Raw genomic sequence first — 27,231 nt, forward strand, 5'->3', positions numbered from 1 at the left:
CTACGCCCCGCGCACGTGCCCCCCCTCCCCCCAGTGCCGAGCAGCTCCGACGGGGGGCGTAGTCATGCCGGAGCCGCGCGACCTAGAAGGTGGATTAAGACCCGTAGGGTTTGTAGGAGCTACGGAGTTAGGAACGGGGTGCAGGAGGCAGGGCTCCCCTGTACCTAACTCAGTGCCCTCGCACCGCCACTCTCTAACACGAGAGTGGGCTCTTGGCTGAGACTCTAGGAGACAGCTGAAGGCTCGAGCTCAAGCCATATGCACATTCTGGAGAGAGCGTGTCAGTTGAGGCTCGGGCTTCTGTAGAAGAACCCGTGGTCGTTCTAGCCGCTGTTCACCCGCCCTGATTTAATCAGTTCAGGGAGAGCTACATAAGAACCAAGAAGCATGGCCCGGGTGCCTGGGTCCCAGGACTACAAGAGACAAAGAAGGGTATGTTGGTAACCTCTCCAGGGAAGCTCAAATCAGCCTCCAACTGGAGCTTCCCCTGGGCCCATTCCCGTGTGTGCTCTGAGACCCTACCCCTGTCTCATAGAGAAGCAGCCCCTGGCAGGGAGAGCCAGGGCACTAATTGGAGCCCACTAGAAACAGGGCATTAAGAAGGGGCCTCCTCTCCTGAGGGTGTAGCATTCCCAAGCCTTAGACTTCCAGCTGTGCACTAGGTAAGGGACAAAGCTGAATGGAAGACAGGAAGTCCGGTCCTAGTCCAGCTTTGCCCCAGAGGGAGGCATGGCCCTGGACTAGAGCCCTAACTCTCTCTGGGTCTGTTTCTCTCTGGGTCTCAGTTTTTCTCTCTGGGGTAGGTAGAAAGATAAGATTCAGACAATCTGGAAGTCAGTAAGTGGTTAGTGGAGGGGGGAGTCCTGTCTCGAATGTGTAGCTTCCGTGTTCAGGACCACAGTCACCACCCTCACCTGTCTCAGAGGTGCTATGGTTCTGTGCCCGCCCCCCACCTCACCTCACTCATCTGTTTGAGGCTTTGATTGAAATGAAAATCCTGTACAAACAAAGCACTGAGGATAGAATGGTATGAGACTAGACAGAACCTGGGAAACGAGAATTATTCCTGTGTTTCACAGACAGGTCTCAGGGCCCAGAAGTGACCTCATCATGGATATGTGGCTAGTCAGTGGCAGGGATGGTGATGACCCACAGCTCTGATACTAAACCCCTGAGTTAGAAGCTCAGTTCCTGCTGCAGGCTCCTCCAGACCGAAAGCCCAAGGGCAGGGTATCGGCTACAGTGAGTTATGACATAGCAAACGAGTGACACAGCACAAGGCAACCCCCCCCCCCACACACACACACATGCCCCACTGTCTCTTGTGAGCAGAGTTAATCCCCAAGCTGGTGGGGTTTGGTGCCCTTGAGGTATATTTTAAATTCTACGAGGTGACTAAAAATAGGCTTTGGTGTGTTGGGTATGAATGACTGTGATGGAAGGGTTAGAAAAGCAGATTTCATTCTGAAAGTTGCCTTGCTGCTTCTTTCCAGCTTGCTGAGATCAAGCCTGCCTGGCGGACAGGGGAAGTTCCAGTTGGTGGCCTAGGATGATGGGTGACTAAAAGGCAAAGACAGACCCACGAGCTCCATGGGGCTGGGGCTGGACCCTGACAATGACTCTCATATGTGACGGTGATGGTGCCAGCTGGAGCAGTGTCTGGCTGTGAGACTGTCTCCCGCTGTGAAGGAGGCATACCCATGACTCCAAGCCTAGCCTTAAGGACCCTTCCCACTCCCCCAAATTCCTCATCTTTTCAGCCACAGCCCTTTCTGGCTGTGTGGCCCTAGGAAAGTTACAAGGGCCTCCTGACAGCCTCTGGCAGTCTCACAGGACCACTGGTCATAGGACAGCTAAGATTCTTACCTCCATATCACCAAAGAAGAAACTGAGTTCCAGGGAAAAGAACCAACCTGCCCAAGATCACGTATGTAGTAAATGATGGGGCTTGCACTAAGCCCGGGTGTGTCTACCCCCAAGCCAGTGTTTCATCTACTGCCCCACAATGCTGCTCTTCTCCAAGCCTCAGTTTTCTCATCGGCATAATGTGAGGCTGAACTCAATGATGGCGCACAGAACTTCTGATAGTCATTCATTAGGTCTAGACCATAACTTCAAAACAAATGGGGCACAGGACATTAGTGTCCAGTATTCCAAGGGGAAGTACATTTGGGAAATGGTGGGGTAAACACAGAGAAGTAGATTTCCTTACTGAGGGACTTTTCAGAGCCTTTAATCTGAGAGTGTACACTGTAAGTCTCCCAAGGGGAGGTACAGGCTGCCATGGCCCCATGAGTGCTGGACCACAGAGCATCTTGTAAGATGACTAGAGCTTTGCAGAACACAGTTTGAAAAACACCAACTCCCCCAAGGCTGGTAAGTGGGAGCTCAGTCCACCTCTTGTCTACCCATCCTCCTACATGAGAGTGTTTCCAGGGCTTGGACCTGTCTCTTCCCTTCTCACTCAGCACGCCCTCCCTTGGCAGCCTCTCACCTATACATGGGCTCTCAGCAATCATCCCATGCCCATGACACACCAGTTTCCATCTCTGGACATGGTCTCATCTCCAAGCACCAGGCTCATATGCAGTCTTCTGCACATTCTCTCCTAGACATCCCACAGCACTTTGAACTCTGCACATCCAAAATGGAACTCTTCACCTTTCCCCTAAATCTCTCCCACCCCAGAATCACTTATTCCTTGACAAATAGCACCATCATCCACATTGTCACCAAGCAGGAAGCCTGGGAGCCATTTGGGGCTCCTTCTTCTCCCTCAACTCCTATGTCTAAGTCCTATCCATTTCTTCTTTAATGTCTCCCAATGTCCCTATTGCTTACTAACTTAGTACAAACCTCTCAGTCTCACCCTTTTAAAGCTCAGCACCACCTGCCCCAACATCCCCCTCCAGTCTTTTCTCCATACTTCTTGCCAGCAATCTTCTAAATCAAACATATGACCCCACCACTACCTTGTACCAAACCTTTCCATGGCTCCTTACTGCCTACAGGGTTGAAAGTATCTAAGTTCCTTAACATGATCTCCAAGACCTTTCATAACTCTTTATGACCTGTGCCAATCTCCAGCTTCAGGTACTACTATCCATCTCTCAAAAGTACATTCCACCACAGTGAAAATTGAGCTCCCTAAACTCACTCACAGTTATTATACTTCCTGGAACCTAGAGGAATGGCAGGAATTGGGGGCACTTGTGTGTATGAGGCCTGTTTGGAAACAGTCCAGCCATTGTTAATACAATGAGGACAGTTTGCACAACATCGATGTAACCTGGCAGCCAAGGAGAGTGGACTGGAATTCACATGTGTGAATGATGACAACTTCACTGTACTGGTCAGTGGGGATGGTAGCTGCTATTGGGTGAGCATGTGTACTGTGTGGCTGTCACATTCAAAATGACCAAGCAAGTAGATCAATGAACCTGCATCAAATTTTGCATTAAGCTTAAACATTCCTCTGCAGAAACTATTCAGATGATTGAGAAGGCATGGTTTTGGGCAACTGGTAATTGATTGTCAGCTTCATCATGACATTTCACTCATGCATCACATCTTGTGCAGAGTTTTTTGGAGAAACATCAAATCACCCAGGTGACTCAGACCCTTTACTGCCCAGATTGGGTGCCTTGCGACTTCTGGCTTTTCCCAAAACTAAAATCACCTTTGAAAAAGAAGAGATTTTAGGCCCTCAATGAGATTCAAGAAAATACCACAGGGCAGCTGATGGCATTTGGGAGATTTATGTGAGGTCCCAAGGTGCCTACTTTGAAGGGGACAGAGGCTTCACTGTCCTATGTACCATGTTTCTTTTATCCTGTATATTCTTTAATAGATGTCTCTATTTTTCATATTACATGGCTGGATACCTTCTCTACAGACCGTATTTCCTGCTCTCCCCTCAACACAAAAGCCCTTGTCCTACTAATGCAATGATGGTTCAGTACCACGGAGAGCGTCATATGGGCAACGCCCTCGCCCCAGGCTCTTCACTCATGCTCTGCCTATGCTGTCTACCTAGTTCCCTCCTGCCACCTGTCCTTTAGAAACCCAGCACACACATGACTTCCTGCAGGAAGCCCTCTCTGAGTCACCTGAACAAATGTCATTTCGTCCTCTGGTCTACCTGTGTATCCCTTCATCACACCAAACACATCGTGCTGACTATGTTTGTACAGGAGTCCACCCCCCACCCCCACACACACCCACACCACAATAGACTGTGAGCCTGGAGGGCCCATTCCCTGTCTGATTCATCTCTGCAAATTAGTACAGAGGAGGTGTTCAGAGAATGTTTGTTGATTGAATGAGTAAATGACATTTAGTAGGTGCTCAGGAAGTAGGTGTTGATTTGTATCACGTGTATGTGTGTGTTGCTCTGAGTGACTCAGAAACCAGCCAGATTCCTCTCCTGGCCCCTCTGGAAAATGCATTTTCCTAATTGACTCCACCCTCCATTAGCTTCCACATACCATTTGCGTCCACCCTTTGATTGCCTTCTCCACAGGTCACCACCCCACAGGCACCTCCCCTCTGCTCCTGGTGTTGCCAAGCTGGGATTTGTTGGAGCCCCTGCATCTCCCAGCCCAGGCCTGACTTACACATTTTGTTCAGAATGCTTCATCTCTGCCTCACTCTCCTGCTCAGAACAGATGGCTCTGAGTCCCCACAAACACAGACATTTCTGTTTTGTCATCTGGACATTTTTAACACTTTCTAAACTATAGAAGCTTCAGCCTCCTTTGATCATGGCCTCAGACCATCAGAAATAAAAAACCCCTTGAAGGACATTGAGTGTAGCCCCTTCCCTTTCCCATGGAGAGAAGGCATCTGCCAGACGACCAGTAGCCTGCCCAAGATCATCATAATGAGCACCATCTTTGCCTTGTTTTTGTTTTCTTTTTTTTTTCGGTCTTTTTTTCCCTTTCACTGTCTTGTTCTGATGCTCAGAGTCCATACCCTTTCCTAATAGCGCCCTGGTTTCCTGGTCTTAATGGAGTTATAAGTCAAGGCATGGCACGGGATCCAGCGAGCCCCTCTCACCCAGTGTTTGAAGTCTTGAGTAGGGTGGCAAAAGAAATAGGGAAAATTTGTCTGGAGCAGGGGGAAGGCCCCCCAGTAAGAGGGCCCAAGGAACCCTGGCTCCTGAATCTCTAGTTTTCCCATGGATTCTATGAACTCCTGATATGTTTCCAACAAATTTCTTCCTCACTTAAGATAGTCAGTTTCTGTGGCACGCAACCCTACAACTCTAACAGATAAGGTCACACAGAAGGAGCAGCTGCAGTCACATACCTCTTGCTGCCTCCTGACAGCCCTTTCATTAGAGTCAGCATTAAAGCAAACAACCTCACAGGCCCACCCAGGCATGGAGGAAACATAGATGCTTCAGGGAATAAAACAGACAGCCTGATGTCTGGTGCTGCAGGGGAAAAAGCCAGGGTTGGGGGATCACCTCGATGCATGTGTTCAACCTTCCAAGCCTGAGGTCAGGGTGGTGGGAGAGCTTTCATCAATACCCCACAAACACCCCCCCCACATGCCGTGCACCAATGCAGAAGCGAGCATGCACAGGCACATGCACACCAACAGGCGCACTGGCATGCCAGGGTGACGCCTGGAACCTGGAATGCTGCATGTATCTGGAAAGAGCAATTAGCACATTATGTGAGCAGGCCAGGCTTGAGGACCAAAACCTGCTGAGCAGCATGTTCCCTCATGACATTCCCAACAAACAAGTCCAGAATATCAGGGGCTGGGATTACAAAGCAAGGGCCCTTTGAGCTAGACAGGTGTGTTCTAGTAGCTGCTCCCACTCTAGGCTGAGTGGCTGAGCTCTCACAGACCTACACCTGTGACCTCAGCCCCCTGGGGCCTGATCTGGTACTGGTCTCTCCCTCCAGAGCCCACCAGTCCCGAAGTTCCCACCTTGCCTCAAAACACTTTAGACATCACATCCTATACACTCCTGGCTAAGCATTTTGTCTAGCTCAGTCCTAGCAAGCACTACCTGCCCCGTCTAGTGATCCAAACAGGGGAATGCACTGGAGTCAGAAGAAACTATCCCAGATTACAGGATTCAAACCCCAGCTCCTCAGCTGACATCTGAGCCCCTCTGGTCCCAGCCAGTCTTCCCTGCCTCCTTTCCATCCCATAAAACACACACACTCTCCTCTCCATTCACCCCATACCCCTCTGTGATTCATCCCAGATCTGCTCCATTCCCCTGTACCATGGCCTGGGCTGTTCCTTCCACTAGAAATTCCCTTCCCCATACCTTCTCCTGCTATTTGCCAGCTCCTAGGCCACACGCCCCAACCCACCAAGACTTCTGAGGGATGTAATCCCTTCCCCTGCCCAAAGATGTGCCTCCCTAGACCCAGCAGAGTGTTTCTCTGTCTTATTTTGGGTTGTGAGGTCCCAGGGCAGGGCTGACACCAAGATGGGCATCTGCAGATACCAACACATGTTCCAGAACGGGCACAAGTGAGGTTTCTGATCTTTCTCCCCAGCCACTGGGCTCTGGGGTGGGGGAGGTGTGGGTGGTTGGTGTTTGGACTCTTGGGAAGCCCTCACCCTTTTCTGAGAGCCAAGCCTTGTGGAGCCAAGCCTGTAGAAAGGAATGTTCAGAACCCTTTGCTGGGTTTCTGCGGGTCTAGCCCCAGCCCATGAGAATCACACAAGACCTGGGCTGGAAAAGCCACACTCAACACACCTCTTAAATATAGCTGGGGACTCTGCAGCTCAGAGAGGACAGGAAAGGGCCCAGGTCACACAGCCAGTAAATGCTGAAGGGACCATGGCATCATGGCCCACAGACTGGCCACCTCCTTCTCAGGAGAAACAAAGTGTGATATTGTGATTTATAATAAGTATGTTTCTGGCACAGAGCTCCTAAAGCCCTTGGAATTTCCTCAGTGATAAGAACTCTAAAGGTGTCTTGTTTGTTAATGAGGTGACTTTTGGACCCCTCCTAAGGGTGGGGGCTGGTTGCCAGGGGAACCAATCATGTGATTAGAGGGTTAGAACTTTCAGCCCCACCAGTCCCCCAGCCCCTGAGGAGGGTAAAGGTGCTGGAGGTTGAGATCAAGCGTCAATGGCCAATAATTTAACCAATCATGCCTATGTAATGAAGCCTCCATAAAAACCAAACAGTTTGAACTTGGGAGCTCGGGCTGATGTGCACACGGTGACTGGGGAGAGAGGCCCCTGGAGTGCACATGGCAGCTCCCCACCTTCCCGCACCTTGCCCCCACCTGCTGCCTGGCTGTGCCCAGTTGCACAAGAGCATCCTGAGTTCTATGAGCCACTTTAGTGGGTTAATCAAACCCAAGGAGGGGGTCAAGGGGAACCTCTGATTCATAACCGGTTGGTCAAAGCACAGGTACCGACCTGGACTTGGGGTTGGTGTCTGAATTTGGGAGGTGGTAGGCTTGTGGGACTGAACCCCTAGCCTGTAGGATCTGACACTATCTCTGGGTAGACTGTCACAATGGAGTTGAATTGCAGGACACCCAGCTGGGGTCAGAGAATTGTTTGGCAGTGTAGGAACCGCCCCCCGCCCCCACACACACTAATTGTAATTGGGCGCAGAACCCTTTCTGAATATCCTCACCAACCCTTTTTCTTGTAACAGGGCAGCTCCCCCTTTTTCATGAGCTCCAAGTGTCAAACCATGGGTTGAGGGCCCAGTCATCCTGGCTGGTGATGGCCTCTCCTGAGGGAGGGCTGATTCTGGGAACAAGCGTGGGCTGAGCTGGAGAGTCTGGCTCCTGCAGCTTGTCCCACCCATCAGTAGGCACAGGCACAGGGAGGACACCGCAGGGGGCAGGGATGGAGCAAACAAGGGTCAGGAGGTGAGCATGGGGCTGGGTCACTGCTCTGCCCACGGCTTCTGGGAGGCAGGCACAGCCTGGCACACAGTGAGGGGGCCACTGGCAAGTAAACAAGTGATCGCCTGGCTGGGCACCAGGGGAGGGGGAGAGAAACCCATGCTCACAGGCAGAAAAAAACATGTCGTCCCACTGCTGCCCGCCTGGAAGCTGTTGATCTCCTGCAGGGCCTGCTGTGCCCAGCTGCCCTGAACCCAGTAGCAAGTGCGAGTCCCACAGAGCCAGCCCTCCCCATGGGCTGTGCTAGGGCCAGAGCATGGGCTGTGGGGGTGGGGCACCAGCACGCAGGGCGAGGCACTGCCTTGTGAGCGCTGCAGTTGGAGCAGCTGGCTCTGGGCAGGCTTGGGCGCTCCTCCACATAGTTCTCTGAAACCTGAAGCCACACCTCCATCCCAGCACCCTAGTAGACATCTATCTCCAAGACTACAGATTTGGCCCCCACTTTTTGTTCAGAGGATGAATTCCCTAAGAGGGGTGTCCTGTGCCCGCCTGACCCTGTATAGTGGGGAGGCTGAGTCACAGTGGGAGGTCCAGGGAGGGGACACCTAGAGACCCATCTGAGCAGCTCCTTCAGTTTCCCCACTTCAGGGGCAGCCCTGCCTCCTTGGCCAGGACTGCCCACCTCTTCCTCTCCTGCTCCCACTCCAGCAGAGTATTATCGAGACTATAAATAACAAAATTGTCCAAAGGCCTGAAATCCACGAACTTTGTACCAGCTTAACTTTAATCAGGGCCCACTGGCAGACAGGCTGAGAACCTCAGGCCGGAGCAGCCCCGTGCTGGGTGCAGGCACAGGCCCAGGCCTCCCACGGAGGGTGCTGATCGCTCAATTCCCAGCCCTACCACAGGCACTGCCAGATCCCTGGCTGGGAGCGGAGATGTGGCAGGTGCAGCTCGGCCGGAGCCCCTGAGCCACAGTCAAAGGCGAGCAGAGGCACTGACACCATGGAGGGCAGCAGGAGGGCTGCAGGCAGGGCCCTCAAAAGTCCTCTCTGGAGGCCCCTGTGCTGGGAAGCAGGTGTTGGCTCTCCACGTCCTCGCTGTCCAGGATCCCTGTGGGAGGAAAGCAGCTTGGCCAGTCCCAGAGGGAGCAAAAGGGGTTTGGGACCAGCCCCGGGCACAGTCTGTCAGGAAATCCTCTAGTTTCCATTTTCAAAATAAATTCCAGATCCAACCCCTTCTTCAGTGCCACCGTCATGGCCCCACCCTGTGGCTCCCCTTGATGGTGCAGAGCTTCCTGTGGCCTCTCTGCCTGGATGCCAAGCCACTGCAGTCTGTTCCCAACACAGCGGCCAGAGTGGTGCTTTTGCAGAGTAAACCAGTTGCCTTAAGGCTCATTGCAAGAAATCCCACAGGGCTCCCATCTCAGAGCTAAGGCCATGGTTCTGGCCAGGGCCCCTCAAAGGCCCCTGTGCCCCAGCCCCGTCACTACCCACCTTGTCCTTTTTCCCTTACTGCCACTCCAGCCCTGCTAGCCTCCTTGCCAGCCCTCAAACACAGTCCCACCTCAGGGCCTCTTCAGGAGCAGCTCCTCCCCACAGAGAGCTGCATGGCTCCCTCCCTCCCCTTCTCCAAATCTTTGCTGCAGTCTCACCTGTGCAGTGAGGACCTCCCTAAGCATCCTTTCAAAAACAGCAAACGGCCCCTACCTGTTCCTCTCTACTCACTTTCCTGCTTTATGTCTCTCCATAGCATCCATCACCTGAAACATACTCTATCTTTTGCTTTTGTTTGTTTGTTTGTTTGTTTCATGAATGCGTCTGCCTTCTAGAGCATCAGCTCCATGGGAGCTTGGATGTAGCATTCTTTCTGCAGCATCTGCAACCTTGCCTGGCAGATGGTAAGGGCATAAGACCTATTTTTTAATGAATGAATGAATGAATGAATGAATGAATGAACGAATGAACGAACAAACGAACGAATGGATGAATAAACTGGCCAGGGGCTCAGGGGTGGCCAGTGCTCCTTGCCCCTATGGGGTTCAGCCCGGACCTGGCATGGGTGTGAGGGATGGGGATACCTGCGCCAAGCTGCTGGGCCTCGGCCTGGTCTCTCTCCAGGTGCAGTGCTGTCAGCAGAAAGCAGCCGCCTCCCAGGGCAATGACAAAGGCACAGCACAGGAAGCTCTTCTGAAGGCTGAGGAAGCGCTGCAGGTAGGAGTCGGGGTACCTGGCCCGCAGGGCACTGGAGATCTGCAGGGGAGGGAGGCTGGGTCCACCAGGCCAGCCAGGCCCACCAGGCTGACCTTCAGGCCTCACTGTGTACAGTTCCTCCCCAAGCCCTGCCCCACCTTGCACACCTCAAGTGCGACTGCAGCCCAGCCACCCCACCCAGCCTTACAAGTCCAATAAGGTAGGGGCTGCCAGCGTCGCCCAGGATGTGGCCAACTGTGATCTGAAGTGCCTCTGCTGTCCCCCGGCATCTGGGCACCACCACTGACTGCAAAACACAAGAGCACCAGGGGAGCGCCCCAGGCAAGGGCAGCGAGAGGATGCCCCTGCCCCAACATCCTGCTCCCCACTTGCCAAGAACCTGCCTGGAGGTGGGACAGGCAGGCCAAGAGCATCAGATGAGAGGGAATCCATGACCCCAGTACCTGAAGCCTGCCACCAGAATATCAGGCCCCACTGAGGTTTGGGAAGACTCCCTTATCCTCCAGGATGGGGTGCCAAGGCCCCTCATGAGGCCACCCCTCTTGAGGGTTTGCTCTTAAACTAGTCAGGGACAGGGCATGGCTGTGACAACAGAGATGGGGCTGAGGCCTTGTAGATCACAGACCCAGGCAGTAGTAGTGCAGGCTGGTGGGATGAAGAGTGGGTATGCACCCAGGAGCCTGCATGTGTGGGCATGTTGGCAGGAGAGTTCAGATAGCTCGGTCCTTCTCTCAGGAAGTTCAAGCCCCACTTGGGAGAGACCAAAAGCAGCTTTGCTGGAAAGGCCCACGTAACTCCACAGAGGAGGATAGGGAGGTTAAAAATATGAATTCTGGAGCCAGAATGTCCGGGTTCCAATCCCAGATCCCCCACTCACTGGCTGTGTGACTTTGGGCAAGTTGCTTCACCTTTCTGTGCCTCAGTCTCCTCAGCCCCAAATGAGGATAACAACGATACCTACATAGAAGGCTATGTTCATTGTCATTCTTCATCTGGTGCCTGGAGGCTTCTAGGAACATCAGATGGAAAAATATCCCATGATGCTTCTGGGCTCTGGAGCATGCTGTGCCTTCTGCCTGGCCAGCCTCCCCTCTCTGCTCCCACTGGAGCATCCTTATTTGTCCTTCAGGACTGACCTTTGGGCCACCTCCTCTGAGAAGCCTTCTCAGAGCTCAGGGACCTGCCCTGAATTCCCACAGCCCTTGTGTGTGCACATCCCCCACAGCTGGGACGGGTTCTTCTTTGTCCACCTCCTCTTATCCCTACACCTGTCTGGGCGGCAAAGCTCCTGATTTCTCTTGGGGTACCTGGGGTACAGCAAAGCACCAGGCACAGAGGAGGCTAGCTGAAACTGGGACAACTAAATAAATCAAGTAGAACTGTCTGGGAGACTGGTCCCAGGAAACCCCTTGCCAGAACACAGGATAGGGAATGGGGAGGGCGGGTGCAGGCATGGAGGAAGTGGGGTTCAAGCAGAAGCCACATTTCCCATGGTCCCGACAGAGCAGCCACAGGGGAGCTTCCCTGAGATAAGGTGTCTCTAATCTGAGCCCATCAGAGAGCAATAACAATTAAAATAGTCACCAACATTATTTTATATTATGTATGTTTATATTTTATATTATTTATATGCATTTTATATTTTATATATATTAACCTATCTATTCAACCAAGCCATGAGGGAGAAATTAATATCATCCACATTGCATCAACAAGGAAACCCTCCACAGGGAAGGTAAGTAACTTGCTCAGGGCCACACAGCCAGGAAGCAGCAGGATGAGCCCTGATCCCAGGCCTTCTCCCTCCAGAGCCTGGCCTTTTGACAAGTCTGCTGCTATGAGCAAGGAGGAATCTTCCCAGCAACATTCATGTGTTTGTTCTAGAACATTTGGGAAACAGAGGGAAGGATAAAAGGACAAGTTCATCCCAAGCCCTGCAAACAGGTAACTGTGGAGAGACTGGGGAAGGGGATTTTCCAGCCAGGGACAGTGAGAGCAAAGGTGTGCCAGAGGCCAGGGACAGGGAGCCACAGGGGGTCTGGTAAGAGGGGTCTTGTGGGTGGGCAAGACAGCGTGACAGGAGTCACTCTGGTAGGTAACAGTCCCAGGGTCACAGATGCTGAGCCACACTTTCCAGGTGCTGGGAAAGCTGGGCACACCCACCACCGCCATCCGCCAACAGGCCTGAGAAGGAAATGACCACAGCGCTGCACCTTCCCCAAGTGCTTCCTTCTCACCCCATAATTATGTGATTACTCACTAGGAGTTTGGGGGAAAAGGTCAGGGACTCCTACAGGCAGGGCCCTGAGTGTCCAAAAAAGTCCATTCAGGGGCCAGGGCTGCTTGGACCCTCAGAGTGAGGTCCAGCAAGCTGGCCCCATCCTCCCCTCCCAGAACCCCAGCCAACTGGGCCCAGACCAAGCCACTGCTGTGAGTGGTGAGAGAGGTAGATGTCCCCCAGGCTACTCAGGGTCCCCACTGTCTCCATATGACCAAAAGGCCAAGGCTGGGCCCACCAGCAGCTGGAGAGCCCAGCTAGTAATTTTAAAAGTAAGAAGCTTTGGGTTCCCAAAAACCCAGGCTTGCTCTATTCTGAGACAAATACACCTTTGTTTTTTTTATTCTCCCTTCTTAGAAGAGCTGTTCCCTTTATAGCCTGGGGTCTAACCAGAGCCAACCTTGGGCCCACAGAGTTCACAGTGGCAACCACCTGGTGCGGACTCCCCAGCAGCCTGCCTCCCCAGTTCCCGACTCAGCCCTTACTTTCCCCAGAAACCCCCGGGGTGTGAGTGGGCAGCTACCTGGGGGGCAGGAGACAGAGCAGGGAAGCACTGAGATGGGGTCAGCAGAACAGGAAGGTGTTAACCCCCCAGGGGTGAGGGGGAAGTCTGCTGAGGAGGGGAGATGAGCCTGATGGGATTCCGGAGCCTCGGAGGACAGACCTGGGAGAAGGGGGGGCTCTCCTTCTGCTCTACTCCCCACTGCTGGGGTGGGGTGAGCGGGCTCTGGGCCACCCCAAGTGTGGCCCAGACAGACAGGAGGGTTAGGAGGGAGCTGGACACTTCATCAGTAGGTTTAGGGAGGCAGGGAGTTCAGCCTGGGGACACAAAATGTCAGCCTTCCTGGGAGCCCAGCAGAGCTAGGGGGAGCTTGCCCAAGTGGGTCTGAGGTGGGACTTGGCTGTGATGGAGCCAAATTTTCATCACGAGAGTCTCCAGGAGACAGGGGCTTCTCAGGGCTCAGGGAGGGAGCTCCCTGTCTGAGCAGGTGTGACCCAGGGGAGGGACCACACTAGTCAGAATGGTTCATGGACTGGAGAGCTGGCTGCACCAGACCAGTGGTCTCCAACTGGAGGCACTTCTATATTAGGATCGCACGGAAATGTCATTAGAAAGACAGATCCCTGGGCCCCAGCACAGGCTTACTGAATTAGATTCTGAGGATAAAGAGCCTGGAATCTGAGTTTGTGACAAGCTCCCCAAACCTGAATCAATAAACTTTGAGACCCACTGGACCAGAGAGAATCTGGCTTCTCTTATTTGTGGATGTGCAGATCAAAGAGAGCAGTGTTTCTGAGGCAGGACTGAACCACAGGCCAGTGGAGCCCTCGGGAACATTCATGATGTGGGTAGCAGGTATTAGCTAACCTGCCCCTACAGCCTCCTCACTCCCTGGATCTCGCCCAATGAGACCACCTGTGCCTGAGGAGCAAGATGGGACCCTAACGCACTTCCTGCCACACCCACATCCCCACACACTTCCTGTCCCTGTCCTGCTCCAGGCTGCTTCCCTCCAGCACATCCCCCCCAATCCCACCCACTACTGACCCTCTCTCCACCTTCCTCCCCTCCGTGGCCCAGGATGCTGCTCCTGCCTCATAAAACCCTCTTCCCAGAATCTGCAGCCAACTCCAGCTCCGGTCCTCTGTCCTCGGGCACAGCTTCTTGTCTACACTCCAGCTCTCCTTCTTCACCTCCCACTCCTCCCTCACCCTGCTCCCAGCTGGTGTCTGCCCCTCCACTCCACAGACTGGGTACTCACAGCCTGCCCTTCACCTGCATTTGCCCCAAGGCCACTCTCTGTGTGTCCCCTGTCTCTGTCAAGGAACTGAGCTCCAAGGACTGCAAGGTCCAGTTCCCACCAACAAAGGATCCAAAGGCAATCTTTTGTTAAGGGGCTTTAGGGAGGCAGGAGAAGGGCACGAAGCCTTCCTGGGGTGATGGGTCCTGCTAAGCTTTGGGGGCTGGACTCTTCCAAGCCAGGGAAGGAGCCCGGGGAGCCCCAGGTGGTCTGGATCATGGCCAGCTGGCCCCCTGGACAGCTCTGGCCAGCTCCCCAGCAGAGCTGGATGGGTCAAAGTGTGGCTGAACAGCCTCTTGGCCCTCCTACCTGTCCCCCACACCCTGCCACTACTCCCAACACACACAGAGCTCTACAAAGGACCTGGCTTGGCCAGGTTAATCATTCTTGCAAACACAGACACTGGGGGAAACATAAGCGCAGTCTTCACATATTTGTGGTGCTGTCACGTGGAAAAGAGAACAGCGCAGTGGGGGGCAGTTGGAGGAAGCTGTGGGGGGTGGGGGCAGGTTCCAGCTCCACCTCAACTGCCTGAGAGAACAGCTATGTTGGAGCTGGGGAGTAACTCCCTGTGCCTAAAAGTGGGCACTTCTTCAAAGAAAACGTTTGCCAGCACTTTCCTGCTTTCCCTTTTACCCAGGGCTTTCCTGCAGGCTCTCTTGCTTACCCTGCCAGGCTGGTATAATTACCCCCTTTTCAGAGACAAGGAAACTGAGGCCCAAGGCCATTCAGCAGGTCTGTAGCTGAGTTTGGGCATGAACCGGGGTCTCCTGCCTGGAGAGAGGAGGAGAGAGCAGGAGAGAGGAGAGAAGCCCTGCCAGCCCTGTAGCCGATACGCCCACCCAGAAGTCGAAGGTAGGGCAGGCCGGTCTACACATCCGTGCTGGGCTGTAGGGAGGAGACGGGAGGAGACAAAACATCTAGGCAGAAGGTGAGCGTCCCATCAACAGTGGTGTCCGAACAGGCCTTGTTGGCTAACTGAACGGCTGCATTTCCCCATGGCCCTTTCAAACTCAGATTCTAGGACTCCTGGGTATCTCTGGGAGATGGAAAATGAGGAAGTGGAAACCTCTGCATTGCTTTCAGAATCCCAGCCAGCACTCTCTGCGCCAGCCACTGGGCCACAACTTCACACATGGCATCTCATTTCACCCTCACAATAACCCATAAGGCATTCCCATCCCCGTTTGCCACACAGGGAAACTGAGGCTCAGAAACACCAAGTGACTTGCTGAGGTGACAAAAGCAGGCTGAAACTCAGGTCCATTTCCTGAATCCAAGTTTGTGCCCTGCCGCACCATCCTCGGGCCAGCCCTCAGCCAACTGCCAAGCTGCTCCGATTCCCTTGGCTTACACTGCTGCCAGGCTGCCAGAAGGCAGGATGAGGGCTCTTCGGGTGCTCTGAGGTCTGAGACCCTGTGTTATCCACAAAGGCACAGCCCTTCTGTATTCAAAGTCCTTCCTTCATGTCTCCTAGAAGGAGGAAGGGAGGCTGGACTCTGGACCTAGTAGAGTCATGTGGTCAGGAGAGCATCAGGCCTCATTATAGCCCAGGACGTGGGAGTGAGTAAGGCCTGGATCCACCTGGGCTCAGTGGCTTTAACCCTAAAGTCAGGCATCCCTGCCTATAAGCCCAGAGGGGAGGCCAAGGGGCCTGCTCGCTGAGGAGTGTAGTCAAGAAAGAGAGTGGGAAGGAGGGAGCCCTGGAATCAAAAAGTTGCAGTTCTGGCTCCGTGTGCCTTTGCATACTGTGTGTCCTTTGTCCAGGCACCTGCCCTCTCTGAGCCTCCATTTGCTCATCTGCAAAATGGGGGTGAAAGTCAGAGGAGATATTTAGGAGTGTCAGGGAGGCCCCTGGCCCCAGGCAACTATTCAGTGACCTTGGACCCTGATCCCAGGGTCTCCCTCCCAACTTCTAGGCCATCAAATAGCAGAACTCCAGCCTTGAGCTAGACAGACTCCAGTACCCCCTGCTCAAAAGGCCCCAGGACCAGCCCCAACTCCGACCCCCCCACCTACCAGCAGGATATCAGCAACCACCGCCCAGTTGCAGGACAGAAGCAGCTCCCCAAGGGCCAGGAAAACCTGTTGAGAGAGGGCAGCCGGGGTGAGGCTTCCTGGCCCTCAGCCTCTGACCCCTCTGAGCAATGTCTCTCCACACTGTGGATAAGGATGCTGGGGCTGCACAGAGGAAGGCCCCAGCAAGACGTACTGGAGGCCAAGGCCTGGACCCGAGCTTCCAGTCTCAGCAGTTCAGGGTGGGCAAACACTCCCCCGGGGCAGACCGGGAGCCATGACCCAGAGGACAGTGCCATCCCTGGGCCTGGGAACAGCACTGTCCCTGGTGGAGCGCCTCCAGGGTTCAGGGCTTGAGGTCACCCACAGAGCCCCAGTAGGAGGCAGCCAGGACATCCAGGCCACTTTTAAAGGTAGGGAAACAGGCTCAGAGAAGAGAAAAGCTCACCATTCTTGTGTTCCCCTAAAGGCCTGTATTTATTGTGTGGCCCGCTCCCTACCCCGATGTCTGTCGGTAACTGGAGGCCACTTGGGGCCTGTCTCTTCCAGCTCCCTGAACCCTCCTCCTCGAGCCAAAGGATTAGGACAATCCTCATTCCACTCACTCAAGAAGAATTTAATGAAGCAGCAAGGAGGAGGGAAAAAAGTCTTAGTCATTCCTGGAATCACGGGGCTGTGCCCTGGGCAGCCCAGGCTCTAGCTCCCTAAGGCCCATGCGCACCCAGGGCAGAGGAACCGAGGGAGCACCACCTGCACACCTATTCTGTGCCAGGCATGTCCAATCCAGTCACCTGTCTAACCTCTTAGCCACCTCGTGAGGTAGATACCATTACACCCATTTCACAGATGAGGAGACTGAAGCCCAAGGTCATACACCAAGCCACTTTCTGGCAAGCCCCTCACCCTGGTGGCTGGCCCTGGGCAAGGTGAGAGAGTAAGCTGGTGTGCGGGGTGGGAAGAGTCTCCATAGATGCCTCAGCAGTCACAGTGGCCAGGGACGCAGGCAGGAGGGAAACTAGAAGAAAGCCGAGGATGGAGAGGACCTCCCGGTGGAGGTGGTACTAAGGAAAGCCCTGAAGGATGGGCAGGATCAGGATGGGCTGAGAAGAGCCCCACGGCAATGCCAGCAGAGGACCCACGAGAACAGAGGGAAAAAGGCTGAAATGCAGCCACTGTGCTGGACGGGGCAGGAATGTGGCCTGTGTCAGGGAGAGAGGGCAGAACCCACCAAGGAGGGAGAGCAGCTGGGTGTGTTCTCTCAGCCTAACCAGTCCCTGGCCTTCTGTACCTGAACTTGGGAACCTTTTAGGATGGGGTGGTTCTCTCTCTGGGCCTAGGACAGGGGCTGGGCACCCACAGGGGTGGGAATCAGACCTGCTGGCAGGCAGGTCTCAGGTGGGGCCCAGGCAGGCTGCAGACTCACATTCCAAGCCTCCTGAGGCCACGAGAAAGCCTGGGCTGGGCTCACACCCACCCTTCCCTCACATTCCAGCCACTTCTGCCTGGACTGCCAGGCCCTCCCCTCCTTACACCTCCAGCTTGTCACTACCTTCCCCCCAAACCATGGAGCAGCAGCCATGGGGACCAGGGACCCACTGAGCACCCGGCTGGCACTGCAGCCTTCCCCTGTCTGTCCCTGCTCCCTCACACCCACAGCACACACTGAAATACACCTTTTCCTTCCTCCGGCTGGGGCAGGGTGGATCCTGACCCCAAAATAGAGCTGATCAAAGGGAGGCTGCAGCCACAATGGGGCCATTCAGGCAAAACAAGCCGCCTGAGGATGCCAGGTTTCCTCAGACACACCTGGAAACCGTCACGACGCCACCAAATTCTCGCCCCCACACAGCGGTTTTGAGGGGCCGAAGGCCTGACCGGGGAGAGGCTGCCTCCCAATCCCATAATTACAGAGTCTCCTGAGATGACTGCCCAGGGAGGGGCTCTCCAACAAAGGGGTGTGACCCCCTGGGGTGGACAGACCTGGCCCCACCCTGCCATGCTGGGCTGCCCTGGGGAGGCCACCACCCTCTGGGTCTTGGTTTCCCCAACCATATCACATGACAATCAGGGTGGTGATGCTCTGCCAGGCACCTCCAGAACCAACAGCCTGTGCTTCCAAAGCCAGGATCCTCGCCCAGCACTAGGCACTCCTTGTGTTCCCCACAGGTTGCATGCAAATTGGGTCTTAAATTCAGTGGCTTCCATAACCAATTCAGATTGGAGTCCCTCAATTACAAATGAAACGAACTAACCAAAGGGGCTATGCAGGAAATAAAGTCACCATGAAGAATCTAGTCACCTGTTTAAAGCTATGCCTGCATGGTTGCTTCAGCTGCACTGTGCCAGGCACCTCCTGGGCACCCTCTCCTTGATGGCCACATCTCTGTCCTTACTGTGGCTGAGCCAGCTGGGATGCAGGCTGCAGGCATAGACTGGCTGCCAGCAAGCTGCCAAAGCTGCTTCTCTGGGACAGCCTGTTGTGGTGTGGCTGGGGCCAGATGCAGGGTGGGGGAGGCGGGCAGCTCCTGTGTGCCTGGCTCCCCCTACAGCCCTCCAGTCACTGACTCCTGTCCATTCTGCATCCTGAATGTCCCTCCAGTCAGCCCGTTCCTCCCCTCCACTGCTGCTGGCCTGGTCCGGGCCTCTCCTTCTCTCTCCTCCTTACCAGTTTCCCAGGCCCCACAGCACCACCCCCGGCCCCCAGCCCTGGAGGGGACTTCCGAAAGGGAAATCTGATTCTGCCCTTGTCCCCTTAGCGCCTGTGCACGCTTCCCTGCACCCTGGCTCAGTCCCCTTGGGCCACAGGGCCTGGGAATGCTGCCTGGAGCCTGAGAACCCTGTTGCCCCTCACCCTCTGGCCTTTTCCATTTCAGACTCCAGAGGATTTCCCCCTCGAGCTGGGGCAGTGCCGATGACTACCCCCGGCCTCAGTCACCCCTGACCAGAGAGGGGGGCACACACACACCCGCTCACACTGTGATGCAGGCACTCGTCCTCACACACACAGGCACACAAGCATGCACAGACACGTGCATACGCAAGACCTCACACACATGCACACAAGCTTCAACACACGTGCACAGTTATACATGTGCACATACCCATGGACACTTATAACCTGAGACACACACAAAACTCACACAACACAAATACACACACATGCAGAAAACATGGTTGACATTTGAAATGTTAAAACTTGGATGGCAAAAGCACCAACCAACAAGACAGTGCCTGTGAACATGGGCACACACTTGCTGGGGGGAACTTGGTGAAAAACAGCCTAGTGTGTGCATGTGCATGCTTGTTGTCTCATAATATGGGCAGCACACCCGTCATGTGTGTGCACACATGTACATGTACACAAACATGGTTGTGCTCTCACACTCGAACACACAGACACTCATACCTTCACACACACACACACACACACACACACCTCTCCCCTCGGGCACACCTGCAGGCACAGTAGGCACAGGAAGGAGCAGGAGGGGAGACGAAGCCCCTGCCCAGAGAAGGCTCAGTCCCTGTGGGGTGGAGGGGGCAGTGTCTTCCCCTCAGTCCATCTCAGTCTTCCAGTTGGGCAGTAACTGGTCTCTGACCTGCAAAGAATGGACTCCAGGTCCCGGCAGTAAGGGAGAAGGCAAACATCCCCCATGTGCCCGTGGAGACTGGGGAGAGCTAAGCCCCAATCCTCTCCTTTCATGGACTGACTCCTCTCCCCGTGTGGCTGGGCCAGTCAAGACAAAGGCCCCAGGCACAGACTGGCCGCCAGCAGGCTGCCGAGATGGCTGGCACACTTTGTCCTCAGGCTTGCCAACCTGTAATTGCAGGGACTGGCTTCAGGGCACAAGGGCACCACCTGTTTCCCAGGGGCCAGCAGCAACCCAGTAGCCTGACAGGCAGGCAGGCGGGGAGTGAGGCAGTGAGGGAGCAGAGCTCTGGTATCCTCCTGGAGAATTCAGCAGAGATTGTGGGCTCTCCGGTGGGTTCCACTGCCCATCCAAGAAGAGACACCTGCTAGATCTTGGCAGGGAAATGGGGCCTTCAGAGGAAGGGCGGGTGGATCTCTCTCAGTCCCTATGAGGCAGCCCCTGGCAACTCTGGTTACTCCAGCCCAAGGTGCAAGAGAAAAAGGGCTTATTCAAGAAGCCCTCCAAAGGGCTCAGTTGTAGGAGAGGCCTCCAGAGCTGGGGCACCTGAACAATCCAGCTTCCTGTGCCTCCCACCCAGGGGCCAAAGAGCAGAATCCCTAGCCGACCCCAACTACAGCTGTAGTGGGCATGTCTCCTGGCTGATCCCGGCCAGCCACCTCACAAGTCTCCCCCATGGGCACCAGGCCGGTCAGACACTGGGCCTCTGAGCCTGGTCCTTCTTCAGGAGCCTTCAAGGCTCAGAAGGACAGCATCCCCTCTGGATGTCCCAAGGCCCTGGGACAGCCAAGCTGGCTCTGCGCTGTGTGATGGTGGCCCTGTCCCTCCTTGGGCAAGCAGGATACTCAGAGTTATGATCTAGTTTGGGCTGGAAAGGGCCTTAAAGATCATCTGGCGCAGCGCCTGTGCTGAGATAAAAGAATGAAATTGCAACATAGACTTCCTTTCCCCCCCGGAAAGTAAAAAAAAAAAAAAGTAAATCAGAAAAAGTTGTTTTTTACCAAAGAAAAGAACAAAACCTAATGAGATAAACATTAAATATTGGCAGACAAGGGGGAAAAAAACCCCAGACAATTCAGGACTAGAGTAGAGCATACGGCCCTTCTCAGCTCTCCTGCCCAAAACTACTCTCCAAAACCCCCGTACTAGAGGGAAAAAAACCAGCAGAGAGTCCTTAGTCCCCATTCCTGACTGAGAACCAGTAGGAAAAGCTGCTGGGGAGAATGGATGAAAGTGCAGAAAAATGAACAATGGCTCCAGTTACTGACGCCACTCACGGCCACTCACAGTCCCCATCCCAGGAGGAGATGTGCCCTGTAATTAGGTACAATGTGGTAGAGCATTTACCTAAATCCCAGAAGAGAGAGGAGCCCAGGTGTTGGAACAAAGACTCCTCACTGCCTCACCTGAGCCCTGCAATTCCCTCAGGCGACAGAAAACCTACTGCTTGGCTCTCAAACTGCAGCTCCTTTGAAGAGAATGGTCACAAAGAAGGCTGGAAGAGAGTCAAGAACAGAGTCACCCACACTCCATCAAAGCACATCTGGTATCTGAGCAGAGTTGCTCAGGCCCAAGCCAGTGGAAAGTATTCAGCAGAGAAAGAGAGATGAAGGAAGGGAAGGGAAAGAAAAGAGGAAAGGGGAGGGGAGGGGAGGGGAGGAGAGGAGAGGAGAGGAGAGGAGAGGAGAGGAGAGGAGAGGAGAGGAGAGGAGAGGAGAGGAGAGGAGAGGAGAGGAGAGGAGGGAGAGAAGGAAGGGAAGGATTGGGAAGAGAAGGGAGAAAAGGGAAAGAAAAGAAGGGAGGGGAAGGAAAGGGAAGGGAAGAGAAAGAAAGAGAGAAAGAGAAAAAGGAAGAAGGAGGAGGAGGAGAAGGGGAAGAAGAAGAAGCAGCCACCAACCTAGAAAATAGATAATAGGAGAAGCAGCAGAAGAAAATGTCTTATAATTGCTTCAAACTACATTGAATGTTTATTCAAACAAGTAAGAGTTCAAAGATAAAATGAAACCACATAGGATGAATTGTAAAGGGATATAAAAAAACCTAAGGAAATAAATGGAGGGGGGGCAGCAAACAACATTACAGAACAAATAAATTATAAACAGCTAGAAACAGAGTAGGTATTAATGAAAGTAGACTTAACTGATACAGAGCAAAGACTTAATATAATCTCACTGACTGGTGATCTTTAAAAACACACAGAGAAGAAAACATTAGAGAGAAGTAAGTGATTTGGAAGGCAGAGGAAGCTGATCAGACTGGGACTAGTGTGCGGCCAGCAAGGCACCTGAGGCAGCAAATAGAAGGAGCTGCTTACTCTCGGGGTGCACCAATGCAGAGTCCAAGCCAGAGAGTGAGCCCCCCTTAAATGTGTCCTCAGTGCCCTGCTTGCCTCACCCTAGTCCCAGCCTGGAAGATAAACCAACCCAAGTGAAAAAATAAAAACCAAATAAACACACATAAATATTCAAGGAGACAAGGGGAAGGAGGACACTCAGTACTGAGTCAGCAGGTAAGAACATTCCTAGGAAGAGATTTTGTCATGATACAGAATACTTAACACGGAGCCGTAGCCTAGCTGTGGTCAGCTCTGGAGACCCCTGCCTCTGGCTTCCTCGGCCTTGCCTCGACTGTGGCTGTAAGACACCATGAAGCCGAGGACCCAGCTGGGCCATGCTGGCTTCCTGACCCACAGAAACTGAGAGGTAATATGTGTGTGTTGTCTTAAATGGCTAAGTTTGAGGATGAGTTGTCACATAGCAAGAGATAACTTAGTAACTAGCTAAGCTATTGAATTTCAAAAATGAATAATAAAATCTTCAGATATCCAGATGGAAAAAGTGACTCAACATTGAGGATTTTTTAAAAAATCAGGCTAACTTTATTCTCCATGGCAGCATCTGATGCCAAAAGACAACAGAGCAAATGTTTGCAAAGTAATGAGGGAAAGAAAATGTGAGCCAAGAATATTATACCCAGTTAGATGTTGTTCAAGTAAAGCATCGAAGAGAAGACAATGTCAGACATAATGAACCGAAAGAATACAACCTCTCTACCCTTCCTGGGGCCACGTGGGGCGGGGGTGGGGGGATGGATACAACTACTTAACCACAAAAATCGACCCAATTAGCAGCTGAAGCAAAATAAAGAACTCATGAATAGAGGATCTACATAAACAGACGGATAATGAGCACTGCATCCATTTCAGCCTGGGACTGAAACAACTGTCAAACAACTATAAGAACTGTGCTCAGAGAGCAGACCGTGAGTGTTATAAATGTAGAAAAAGGAAAACGAATAATATAACTAACAAAACTCTGGGGGCTGGGAAGAGAAGAAGCGGGCAACGTGAGAAGCCCAAGTTATCAAATTAATGTGAAGTTAAATAATTCCTGTGATTTCACTTCAATTTCTTCAGGTAAATCTATAGAAACTAATTAAACATATTATATGATTCCATTTACGTGGAATACCCAGAATAGGCAAGTCTATAAAGACAGAAATTAGATTAGTGGTTGCCTGGGGCTGGGATGAGGGCAGGCTGGGGAGAGGCTGAAAGTGGGTGTGAGGTTTCTTTTGGGGGGATGCTCTATTCCCAGACTGCCGTGGCCACGACTGCACAGCTCTGTGAATACACGAACCCCCACTGGATTGTGTGCTTTAAATGGGTGAATTGTACAGTACGTGAATTACAGATCCACAAACCCATTTTCAAAATTGCACTACCATACGACCCCAGCTTAGTGAAAATATTGGTAAGCACACAAGTCTGTGTGAAACGTCTAGAATGACAATCACCTGATTATATAAAAGTGGATGCAAATAGGCCAAGATATTAAGAGAAGTTAATTCTGAAAGATGAGAAAATGGGTCATTGTTGTTCTCTTCTGTGTGCTCTTCTGCCTTTGCTTTTGTTTTTAAAATTTCCCCCAGATAAAAATGGAAAGGGCATTTGGTGCAGGGTGGTAGGTTGACTCGGTGGTCCCAGTCTTGGTGCCGCCCAGCCCCCACCTGCGGTGCCCCAGAGCTCAGTCCTCCGTCCTCTCCTCTCCCCTCCCCATGCTCACTCCCTCCTGGTCTCCTCCAGCCCCACGGCTTTAAATAACCAGCCCGGGCCAGTCTCCTGAACTCCAGACTCATCTAGATCTAACCGCCTCTTAACATGTCCAGTTGGCTGTCCTAAGAGGCATCTTAAATTTAACACATCTAAAATTGAATTGCTCATTTTGCCCCTCTAAAAAGACAACAACAAAACCTGCACCTCCCTCAGTCTTCTCCCTCTCAGTGGACACCGGCTCCAGGCTTCCTTCCGACCCCGCACACTCCCGCCTTTGACGCACACGCCACACCCAACCCGGCAGGAAATCCTGTTGATTCTACCTCCAAAATATCCCTATAATCTGACCACTTCTCCACACTTCCTCCATAACTGCCCTGGTCCTGGCCACAGTTAGGAATGTGTCCCAATTGTTTTCCCTGTTTCTGTCTCTGTCTTTTGCTCTATCACCAACACACAGGAGCCAGAGAGACCCCGTTAAATCACCTGGTAGGCGTTACAAGATGGCCCACGCTGGATCCTGCTTCCCGGCAGTCATGCTCTTGTACAGGGCCCTTCCAAGGTGAAACTGGGCTGGCCTTGCACCTGGCTTTGACCAGTGGATAAGGTGGAAGTGATGCTGCGCTGTTCCTGGCCTAGGCCTTAAGAGACTCTGCAGCTTCCACGTCTGCTTTCTTGGAATGCCGCCCTGACATTATCGTGTAAGGAAGTGGTCTAGCCCTGGCCAGTGTGGCTCAGTGGGTTGGGCATCGTCCCACAAACCAAGAGGTCACTGGTTCAATTCCCAGTCAGGGCACATGGCTGGGTTGTGGATTTGGTTCCCGGTTGGGGTGTGTACAGAAGGCAACTAATTGATATCAATGTTTTTTTCTCTTTCTCCCTCCCTTCTCCTCTCTCTAAAATCAAAATTAAATTAATTTTTTTTAAAAAAGGAAGTAATCTAACCTAGTGGAGGCTGAAAGAGCACATGGAGGAGCACCAAGGACCCTGCAAACAGCCAGACCTGAGTGAGGCCTGCTTGGGTTCCGGCTCCACCCGTCCTCCAGGCGGAGGAAGCCACGTGAGTGAGCACAAATACAGAGACTAGCCAGGGAACCCACCGAATCTCAGGAAATAATAAGTCATTGTTTCAAGCCACTAAGTTTTGGGGCAATTTGTTGTACAATAGATACCCAATACACCCATATGTCAGATAATTTCACGTCTGCGCTAGACATCCTCTAATGGCTTCCCATTCCACTTAAACTTGAAGCCGAAGTCCTTACATGCACAGGGCCCTACACAGTCTGCATCCCCACCGCCATTACCCCTGACCCCCGGGCCCTGCTCGCCGCTGGCTCACCCCATTCCAACCACATTTCCTCAAACACACTGGCCATGCTTTGCCCTTCACGGTCTTTGCACCTGCTGCCCCCTGTGCGTGGAGTGCTCTTCCCCACTCCACCCCCACAGCCACATGGCTCCCTCCCTCACTTGCTTCAGATTGCTATGGAAGTGTCACCGTCTCGGTGAGGCCTCGCTGGCCACCCTGCACAGCCCGTGTCCTTCTTCAAGTCCCTTCCCTGCTCTTTTATAGTCCATAGCACTCACCCCCATCTAACACACCGATTATTTTACATGTTTATTTCATTACATACATATTTTTACCTGTTCCCTCACTGGTATATCCAGTGTTGCCAGAGCTGCAACAGAGCCTGGCACACAAGAGGTGTGTAGGAAATACTTGGTAAGTAAGAGAACATGCCACTCATCCAGCCACCTCTCTATGGCCTTGCCTCTGCCCCTTGAGGCCTCTGCTCCTGCAGCCCGGGAGACCCAGCAGGGGTTTGAGGTAAAAATTGAACCCCAAGGTTTCTCACCTGTGAGACCAAAAGAGCAGCATGAAATTAGAGACCTGCCCAGGCAGGGGATGGCCCCCATTTGTGGGGGCTTCATGGCCACGTGCCCGGGTGCTCCCTGCCACCATGCTGGATGTCAGCAGGACCCAAACCGCAGAGGAGGAGGTGCCCTTGGGGCACTATGGCAGGCTGTATTTACCCAGAATACCCACTGCGATACTTCCACATGCTCTGTAGATCACCGTTAGTCCCCACCAAAAGGCTGAATCTATTTTCTCTCCCCTCAGATCTGAGTGAGACGCTGTGGCTCGAGCAAAGAGCAGAATGCCATGAAAGCGATGCTGTGTAACTTCTAAAGGTAGATCATAAAAGGCGATAGGGCTCGACGGGCGCTCTCTCTCAGGATGCTGGTCCTCGGAACCTGGCCACAATGTTATGAGGAAGCCCGGGCCACATGGAAAGGCCACAGGCAGCTGTTCCAGTCAATGGCTCTAGCTAAGGTCTCGGCTGATAGCATCAATCTCTGACTTCCCTCAGCCTTGGATGATCTAGCCCCATTCTGCCTAGTTAACGCCCGGTGGGAAAAGGTAAGTTACCCCTACCCCCAACCTTGCCCAAGGTGCAAATTTGTGAGCAAATATGTGTTTTTGTAGTTTTAAACTGCTAAGTTTTATCCATAGTAACTAGAACAAACACAAAAGTTCATTTAGTTCATGAAGGAAACCAAGAGGTAAGTACTAGCACTCCCATTTCATAGCTGAGCAAATCGAGGCACAGCAGGGCTGAGATCTTACCCTGGCTCACAGAGCTGGTAAATGAGAAAGCAGGGACGATGTCCAGGTCTTGCAGACACCTCAGTGAGTGCTCACTCCTATCCCCAACTCCTGCCCTCCCATCTGGACCACAAAGCCCACCCAAGGGGTGACTACCAGAGTTCAGCAATGTCCTCCAGCAACCGGGACAGGGCGGTGGAGCCCCTGCATTGGGCTCCACCCCTCCCCTGCGTACAAACCCCTTCTCCTCTGAAGGACAGACACTTTTGGGAAGAAGGCCAAGGAAGAGGGTGTGAGCCAAGACCTGCTGTGCATGTCTGGATCCCAATTAACAGCCAAAAAGTCCACCTCCTCTGCCAAGGGGACTGGCAGGAGGGAAGAGATAGAACCCTCTGTACCGGCAGGTGGGCCACAGGGCATAAGCTCCCCCAGGGAAGGTCCCAAAGCAGACTTTTTATGCTCAAGAAACCTCATTGCCCTGAAAGAAACAGCATGATTTAGCCACCAAAACCCCTCCTTGCCACACAGTGCAGCTACAGCCACAAAAGCAATGGAAGAAAAACTATATTCAGCTGCAGACACACATGTGCACACACATCCCACACAATTACCTGCATGCCCTGATACACACTCACACACACATATATTTACAAAATGGCACACACAGACACACTCATACACACCATGCACATATAGAATGAACATACATGTACATACAGCATACAACACACATAGAGCATGACTACACTGGTACACACAA

General features: G+C 53.0%; 1 protein-coding gene and 1 long non-coding RNA gene across 3 annotated transcripts in view; one reads left to right on the forward strand and one right to left on the reverse strand.

The window, feature by feature from the left end:
- Positions 1-8,604: 8,604 nt before the first annotated feature.
- The window catches only part of SPNS3 (sphingolipid transporter 3 (putative)), a 41,693-nt gene continuing 23,066 nt past the window's right edge, over positions 8,605-27,231 (reverse strand). Inside the window, exons 9-12 of one of the 2 annotated variants that reach the window (XM_028534411.2) lie at positions 16,160-16,225; positions 10,248-10,346; positions 9,928-10,099; positions 8,605-8,960 (exon numbers count right to left, since the gene is read on the reverse strand). In XM_028534411.2, the coding sequence (XP_028390212.1) occupies positions 8,887-8,960; positions 9,928-10,099; positions 10,248-10,346; positions 16,160-16,225 (411 nt within the window). In that variant the 3' untranslated portion in view covers positions 8,605-8,886. The remainder of the gene's footprint in view (positions 8,961-9,927; positions 10,100-10,247; positions 10,347-16,159; positions 16,226-27,231) is intronic. The other variant, XM_036033238.1, reaches the window with a different exon arrangement.
- LOC118502116 lies at positions 10,816-13,572 on the forward strand. The gene is made up of 2 exons (XR_004904791.1): positions 10,816-12,004; positions 13,270-13,572. It is a non-coding gene; the product is annotated as an uncharacterized LOC118502116 (long non-coding RNA).

The sequence above is a fragment of the Phyllostomus discolor genome, chromosome 8 (assembly GCF_004126475.2).
Source record: "Phyllostomus discolor isolate MPI-MPIP mPhyDis1 chromosome 8, mPhyDis1.pri.v3, whole genome shotgun sequence".
NCBI classification, from domain to species: Eukaryota; Metazoa; Chordata; class Mammalia; order Chiroptera; family Phyllostomidae; genus Phyllostomus; species Phyllostomus discolor.